General features: G+C 37.4%; 1 protein-coding gene across 1 annotated transcript in view; it reads right to left on the minus strand.

Moving 5' to 3' along the window:
* Window positions 1–8,927, minus strand: part of TARBP1 (TAR (HIV-1) RNA binding protein 1) — a 78,305-nt gene that overhangs the window by 57,762 nt on the left and 11,616 nt on the right. The window contains exons 5-9 of the mRNA XM_012809919.2: window positions 8,230–8,282; window positions 6,497–6,594; window positions 3,489–3,624; window positions 2,833–2,929; window positions 1,606–1,695 (exon numbers count right to left, since the gene is read on the minus strand). Of these exons, the coding sequence (XP_012665373.1) occupies window positions 1,606–1,695; window positions 2,833–2,929; window positions 3,489–3,624; window positions 6,497–6,594; window positions 8,230–8,282 (474 nt within the window). The remainder of the gene's footprint in view (window positions 1–1,605; window positions 1,696–2,832; window positions 2,930–3,488; window positions 3,625–6,496; window positions 6,595–8,229; window positions 8,283–8,927) is intronic.

Here is an 8,927-nt window from a genome sequence, read left to right on the forward strand (position 1 = left end):
AAAAAAAAAATATGAGCTCTGATAATTAAGTTTGCGAGTTTGCCACCATCCACTTACATGGGCAGCACTGTACAAACAGCCTGGTAAGGTTTTATAACAGCCTGGGTAAGATGCTTGGTATATCAGCATTTCACAGCTATGTTCACGTTGACATTGGTGATGTCTTGCTGAGAGGTGTCCATTATTGTCGTCTGGTGTGCTGTTGTGTGAATGTCAGAGTTGGATTACTTATAGAGGAACAAACAAACATTCAATTTCTTGTTAAATTCAAAAGTGGAAGGGAAATCAAGGACGTGTTAGCCCAAGTTTATGAGGATAATGTCATAAAGAAAACAGCATGTAAAAATGGATTAATCACTTTTCTGAAGGGAGAGAAAGTGTCACCGATGAGAGGTCAGGTTAGCCAGTAACAAGCAGAACTGATGAAAGTATTGGTCTCTACCTAAAAAACTCAAATGACCTGGTTGTTTTCACACTCATATTAACTGGGAGGGGAGGGGAAGGAGAGAAGAGACTATTTTGGAAGTCTCTAATTTTCCCTCCTTCATTTACTCTGCCATTAACTTACTAAGCCTTCATTATTTTAACACATGAATTATGACACGTTCCAAACTGCTTTCTCTTATTTCTATATACAGTCACAACTGCCTTCTAAAACAAATACTCTCTAGTCTCATTGATCTACTAGGCACTAGAGAAATTAAAGTATATACAGCAGAACCTCTATAGCTGACTAACTCCCTACACTGACCATCTCCTTAAGTTGACCTAATTTTCACAGAGTGGACGTGTACCACATGTACTCAATGGAAATTCCTTATGCTGACCACCTCTGTATATTGACCAGTTTGTTACAGTTCCTTGGGTTGTCAACTTACAGAGGTTCTATTGCATATATATGGTTCCTGTCCACATATAAACACATATATATATAAATATATATAACCTGAAGAAGACAGAGATCAGAACTCAACCAAGAATGTAGTGAGTACCAGCTAACCTCAATAGTATGAATTAAGTCCTATGATTTTATTTCATGGGAAGAGTCCTATTGAGAAAAACAGCTTCATCAGAGATCAGAGGCCTTGAGGTCAAGGATGTGTCATCAACAAGACATCACGATGGAAGCAGCTTCATGTGACGAGGGTCTGAGCTACAGCCAGGGCTAGAAATGGAGATGTCTGAGAGACATTAGAGTTTTGTGAAGATTTCGATGCATAAAGTTAAAAAGAACTGAGAATTCTTGACCAAAATGTCAAGCTCGGTTGACTGAGAGAAGCCATTAATTGAAGAGAAAGAAGTCTGTGTTATTGTTTTGAGTCCTAATACATCTCATTCAGAATTGAGATCTGCCAACTGGCACCATATTTTCTTCTCAACAGGCTCATCTCTACTGCAAACATTCACCTCTCTCCCATGTCCCCATGAGAATCTTAGCAGCCTTAGTTAAGTCTACTCAAAGCAAGTATACAGTATTTTAAAATCTCTTTTAATAGATAGCAAAGCAATCATTATGTCTTACATAAACTACTAATATTGAATCCAATTAAAAAATAATTTTTTATAAAGTTTTCAAAGACCTTCTTAAATTATTTTCAATCTCACCTCTGTCCATAATGAAGTTCCTCGTCCTAAGGATTCCTCTTGCTTCAGAGACATGAGGAAAGTCGAGACATCAGAAAGTGACACCTTTTCCTAAACAGGAGGAGGAGTTTTACTCACTTTGACATTTTTACTTGAATAAAATAAAATCACTCCAGAAGCAAGTAAGTATACTATTTAAAGGAGAATATTAGCTAAATAAAAATAAAACTATATTTTAAGAAATATTCAACTTTTAAAATGAAGATATCAGTCACAATCTTTCATTATTTAAAATGAAAAATTATTTTTAAAATATATTTTCCTTAAAATGGAGGTGACTATCTTAGAGAAAAGATGGTCACAATCCGCCCCCCCCCCAAAAGATGCCATTCTATAAGAAAACACTTCCAATCAAAAAGCAATTTTTTTCAAAGCCACAAAAATGACCCTTTGACTAAAGAAAAACCAGCCAGATCTTTCATTCCCTCGAAATAAAGTATTAATATATCTTGAATTAAGATATCCTGCTCCATGCCAGGGCTCAGGAAAACTATTTACAGCCTGTTTAGCAAATAACATTTGCCCTGGACATAGCCATAGCCATTTATTTATAAACTGTCTATGCTGTTTTTGGCTGCAACAGAAGAGTTCAGAAGTTGCAACAGACACTATACAAACACTGGGGAAGCTTAAAAAATATTTGCTATCTGGAACGTCACAAAATAAGTTGACCCCTGCTCTGAGCAACAAAAATTATTAGAGCTCCGTAAAAAGCAGAGAATAAAGATAGTATATGTTCCTGGGATGTCAATATACTGAAAAATGAGGAAGCAAAGTATGGAAGAAAACCAGGTACATGCTCCCAGAGGGCCCCCAAGATGTGCCCATGAATGAGTTGTGACGTCACAGCTGAAATGGTGGAATAGCATCCACCCAGGAAGCTCCCTAGAGGCTCAGTGCCCAGCACTCTGGAACCCAGTTACAGAGGCACCTTTGCTTTGCATACGCTGAGATTCCAGACTCCCAGAAAGAAAGCAAGTGTTCAGTATAAACACTGTTCATATACACTTTAGTGTGCTACTCCTATCACCTACGGTAGTATAAATCCTCCCCCAGTTCCGGATGCCAGGCAAGGGCAAGCTTCTAAGTAGGCCTTCTAATATGGGATCACAGGCCTGCTATGTTAACTCATTTTTGCACACCAACGAAGACAGACTTGTAAATGGAAGTACTGAATGATAAACTTACCACGTCTAGCAAATTCATAGCTGTTTGAAGAAGATAGCATTGAGCTGCCCCTCTCAAAAGAATCTGATGTGTGATCATTGTGCAATGAATAACATCCCTGTCATCAAAACACGAAACATGCATTTCTACCTTCCCAAAGATAATTCTAATAATTCGTAATTACTGGCAAGTTGATTTATATAACATCTACAATTTCTAAAGCAGAAGGTCACTGTCAGAATTTCAAAGCTACTACTCTCCATTATGGCCTCAAGTAGCGCTCAATTTTAATATGCAATAAACCTCTTTAAAATGAGCCTATGAATAAGGTGATTTTAAAGCAAAACTTTTATAGTTTTGAAATAATTTCTACTCAGTACTATTGTTTGTTATTTTACTTTTAGTTTTCTACTTATTGATGTAATAAAAAAGCCTACTGGCCTCAAAGTGGTCAAAATCCAGTAACACATATTTTGGTCCATATTTTAAATTAGTAATTCACAAAGCAAAATTGGTTCAATTATATGAATGAATGTTTTAATTTTCTTCTATAAAATCAGGAGCTCAAATGTCCCAATGCCAATACTAACTAAACCACTAACTACAGACTAAAGCAGAGAGAAAAACAATATATACTGACAGAAAATCATGGAAAATAACCCGACATGAACATATACCTGAGTGCAAGAAGGCCTTCTATACCCAGGGCTTTGGATCTTGGGACATTTGCCAAAGCCTTTGATAAAAACAGAATGGGAATAGCACACCAATGTCTACTTGTCATCTTCTGAATAAACTTCAATAGGAAACTACCTGAAAGAAAAAGTTTTAAAATGTTATTGTTGCTGATAAATACGTAAGAAGGTGCTCAACACCATTAGTGGGTTAGGGAAATACAAATCAAAAACTGTAACAAAATATCTCAGACGGACACCAAGCAGTGCTGGGAAGGATGCAGAGAAACTGGAACCCTCAGACACTCAGTGGGACTGCAGAATGGTGCAGCTACAATGGAGAACAGTAAGGCAGGTCCTCAAATACTATTATACCACACGACCCAACAATTCCACTTGTAAGTGTATACCCAAGAGAACCAAAAGCCTGTGCACAAGCAAAAACCTGCACAGGAATATTTATAGCAGCATTTTTCATAACAGTTAAAAGTGAAAACAATCTCAATGCCGGCCAACTGACAAATGGATAAACAAAATGTAGAATATATACGGTGGAATTTTATTCAGCCATAAAAAGGGGTGAAGTACTGACACGTGGATGAACGCTAAAAAAACTACGCCAAGAGAAAGAAGCCAGATAAAAGGGCCACATTCAGCACGGCTCCATTTATGTGAAGTGTTTAGAATACACAGATCTAAAAACACAGAAAGTGGATTGTGGCTGCTGGGAGCTTGGGAGAGAATAGTGGCAGAAGTGGTTGTTAATGAACACAAGGGTTCTTTTTGAGGGTGATAAGATTGTTACGGAATGTGGCCAGGTATGGTGGCTCAGGAGTTCTAGACCAGCCTGAGAAATAGCAAGATCCATCTCTACTAAAAACAGAAAAACTAGCCAGGTGTTGTGTCGGGCTATTTGGGAGGCTGAGGCAAAAGGATTATTTGAACCCAGGAGTCTGAGGTTGCTGTGAGCTATGACGCCACAGCATTCTATCCATGGTGACAGAATGAGACTCTGCCTCAAAAAAATAAACAACATTATGGAATTAGTGGTAATGGTTATACAACTTTTTATTTCTTCATTTTTGAGACAGAGTCTCAAGCTGTCGCCCTGGGTACAGTGCGGTGGCATCATAGCTTACAGCAACCTCAAACTCTTGGGCTTAAGTGATTCTCTTCCCTCAGCCTCCAAAAGAGCTGGGATTATAGGCGCCCACCACAACACCTGGCTATTTTTGTTGTTGTTGCAGTTGTCATTGTTTAGCTGGCCCTGGCTGGGTTCGAACCCACCAGCCTTGGTATATCTGGCCGTCACCCTACTCACTGAGCTACGGATGCCGCCCACAACTTTTTGAAAATACTAAACACCACTAATCAAATGGTTTAAAAGGGCGAATTTTATGGTATGTGACTTATATCTCAATAAAGCTGTAAGAAAAAAATCCATGTTATATTCATTTCATTTCTACTTACTAAGATAAGTATTCAACTATATCACAGAGATTCTGGTAACACGATGTTACATTAAACAAAAGTTAAGAGAAAAGACGTATCTTTTATGACCATTCTTTTGTTTGAGATGTTAAAGAAAACCAAGATGGGAAGTACTGACAGTAACTTGCCTCTAGTATCTGCAAATAATAATGTTACTTCTTATAGACTTTGATCTAATCACAATCATTTGTATTTCTATTTTCAGAGACAAAGGGATGGGGTTTCATTCTGCTTTCTCTGCTAATGTGCGATTTGTTAAGAACTCTGGAGTTACACAGTTTGTGGACATGTCTGCTGATTTTTGAGATCATCACTACAGGATGACTTTTAAGAAATCTTCAGAAGCTCCTAAAAGGATATGTGTTTTATATCTGCTGAAGTCCCTACCACAAAGCTAGATATACAAAATATTTTCAATGGAAACTGGTGACCGAAAAAAATTACTAAGAACTGTGGGTAAACATCAGAACTGCTCACTCTCCTGTTTGTACTAAACAAGCCCAATAAACGCCATCTTTTCACTGACACCTCACCGGTGACACGAGGAAGATAACAACGGTTACAGTTCCATTTCCCATTCATTTAACACATTTACCAAGGGTCTGCCTGGTCCTGAGCCACAAACATCAGGCACTGAAATTCTAGGACGTGCTCATCAACGTATTTCCCTCTGGTGTGCCACCAACAGGGGGAGCTCCAGGTGACAATCACTAGAAGGCTGCAGCCCAGAAGCCGAACCTCTGAATTCTACAAACTGAAGAATGGCTCTAACAGTTAAATTACCTCTATAAACTAATTTTTAAAGCAATCAAAACAATCAATGTCCTATAAATTTAAAGTTATGATATCCTGACCATATTTTTTCCATGACTTTTGAATAGATAATCATTAGTCACTTTGTTAACCTGTTTACAGATTTAAAAAAAAATGTATTTCATATCCACGGACCCTTTCAACACCACAAAGATGCGCGTGAAGAAAGGACTTAGAAAGCAGAGTAAGTCTTCTGCTGGTCTGCGGGCAAAAATCACAGTGCCAACTTACCTCGTCAGACAGAAAAATAAATCCCCAACCGAAAGAGGTGAGATAGAAAAAAACAAGCGTATTTTTCTTTCTTATCTTTCTAAGTCAAGAGATATAAAGACAGACAACTTGCCATTATGGATATTCCGTTTGTAACTCTTTCCCCAAACCAGGTTTGTTCTTCAGTAATTTACTAATTCCTAAAACTGAATAGCACGTAATAGGAAAAAATAGCTAAACTACAGCAGCAGCACACCTCAAATTACTTACACACTACTTATGACAATACTAGCAATGCTATTACAATGGCCAAAGCGTATTCACAATTTTCCAGGATATGCACCTTCTGACAAAATGTACACATCCTGGAAAAAAACCATTTTGAAGATATTGATTATAATAGTCATACAATGGTGCTCATAACCAATATGCTAACAATTTAAAAAATATATAAGCTAATAAAGTTGGGGGAAAAAAAACTTTTTACTGACACATACTTTTTATTTCTTCTGGAAGAAGAGAAATGTAAGTGACTAAAAACTTCTGTAATTTCAATCCCAATGGAGAACCACTTCCTATCAGCTGGCCTGGGGACCTACAAAGAGGGGGGAAAGCAAATATTTAAGATCTAATTACAAGTAAGCATGCAGAAATAGTCTCAACGGACTATGACCCAACCAACAATAACTCAATCTTCTTTTTCTGAACCTGCACGTTATTTTTCAGTACAATTATGACACTGTTTCTGATTATAGAACCCTCAGGAACTTTTTAGAAAGGGGACGTGGCTGAATAACCTCTTCTACTAAGTAGGCCTGGATTTCCTTTTTACGACACTTTCCTTTACACATACGTGAATCTAGCTAAACAGTACCATCAATAATAACCTAAAATGGCATTTTAAATATTTTAATGTTTCTAACACATAATCCAACGACTTTAAATCTTTTAGGTCTAAAATACAAAGAAATAGCTTTCATAGCAAAGACATACATTAGCAGTAAGCTACTTGTGCAGGAGCATTTAATCGTAACATCCGCTAAAGTCACTTTTTTTTTTTCTGTTATATGCTTCTGCGGGGAGTATTATCCACTAATTGAATACATTATGGAGTGCTAGGAAACTGAAGGCGTTTCACCATAAATGTGTTTGCCTTGAGAGAGCGCCAAGATTTTTTCATTGGTTTTACTGCTCTCCAGCCGTCTAATTGCTTCAGAAAACTATTCTATAGTAATGAATTATTTCAAAACTAATCAGCAAATTAAGCATGGCTAAGCTCTTTTCGTATTTATTAAACAGGAATATATGTTAAGATGACTCGGCACAGACTAATTAAAAAATTTTAAAGAAACTGGTGAGATTTTTTTCTGCTTCGAGGCAGACCAAATAGAAGACTTACAACTATAAATTCAGTTAATATTAGAAAGACAACAAATATAATTTCAAAAGAGAAATTTTTGAAGATATAATTCGAGAGTACAGATAAAGTTCAAAACAATGAAACTAACGTGCAATCCTGACAAAGTCTTCTCACTGTTGACCTTTCCAAAACGTAAAAGTGACAAATAAGTAGATACATTATGACTGTCAGATACAGCCACTGCCAGATCTTGAAAGGAAAAGGGTCAGAATGAACCTTGTGGTGTTAGACTGAAGTGGGAGGTACTGGTGGGAATTCATGGCTCTGCATATGGATAGATGGACAGACGGACAGACACGGGGTTAGTCGGTCAGCCACAACAGAGCTAAGCAAGCAGATAAACACAAAGTGAGAGAGACAGCAGTTACACCAACGTGGTGAAACATTAACATTTGGATAATACGGATCAAAGTAAATGAAAATCTTTGTATTTCTCTTGTAACTTTGCTGTAAGTCTAAAATTAAGTCAAAAGAAAAAGGAAAAAAGTTTAAAGTGTTCATCACCCAAAGTCATTACCATTTCCAAGAAAGGGCGAGAAAATGAGTTATAAAAAAGAGACAGAGCCCAAGAAGGGAGGCACTCAAGGCAGGAAAGAAACAAGACAGGAGGGACACTTGATACAAATAACAGAAGGCAAACAAATGGCAAACACAGAAGGGACCACATGGTTAAAAAAGGCTGACTGTCTATCAGGCAACATAGATCACGTACCAAACGCATTAAACAATCTGGTCACGTCTCATCAAATGTATGTATTCAGTACACAGTGCTATACTACCTTACAGCTAAATAACATAGTGTTTATTTACCTGCTATACAGAGAGCACTCTGAAAGTGCATCCATTAATGGTCCAACAATAAACTAAAAAAAAAAAAAAAAAGAAGACAAGTAATTGATATTAAGTTGTAACTGCAATTTGAAAAAGCCAGCCTGCCCTGAACAGGCTTGTAAGCAAAGCTAAACTTGTATGCTATAGGTTGACTTGGTGATGGTTTTGTAGGGTAACCTTAATTCTACCAGAATGACAAAGTAAGTGTAACATTCTCCCACCTGATAAAAACTCATGACACATTAAGAAGATGGCTCATGGGCTGTGTCAGGAAAGAAGAGAGGAGCCAAAGAAGAAACACATGCCAAAAAATAAAGGTAGTAACAGGAAAAAAAAGAAACTTGAGAGGATTTAATACCCTCTACCTAGAAAATAAGGGTTAGAAACTATACTTAACAAAAAATTACTGGACACTCATCAAAAAAAGTTTCCAAGAAGTGCACGAGAATTATTAGGAGAATGTGGAATGATGAGAATGCACATCCAAACAGTAGAGCATGGATTGGGCCAAGTGGGAAAACTGACTCAGATTAGGACTAATTGAGAGGGAGGGCACGCCACCTGCGGGAGTGACACTCTCACTCATACGACACTATAACATGTAACTTAAAATCACAGCGGTCATTCTCACTGTCTCTTCACTCTGTGTGGTTCCCGACAAATGGAAGAACAGATTC

This window comes from Otolemur garnettii, unplaced genomic scaffold (assembly GCF_000181295.1).
Source record: "Otolemur garnettii isolate 467f Iridium unplaced genomic scaffold, OtoGar3 scaffold00116, whole genome shotgun sequence".
Taxonomy (NCBI): Eukaryota; Metazoa; Chordata; class Mammalia; order Primates; family Galagidae; genus Otolemur; species Otolemur garnettii.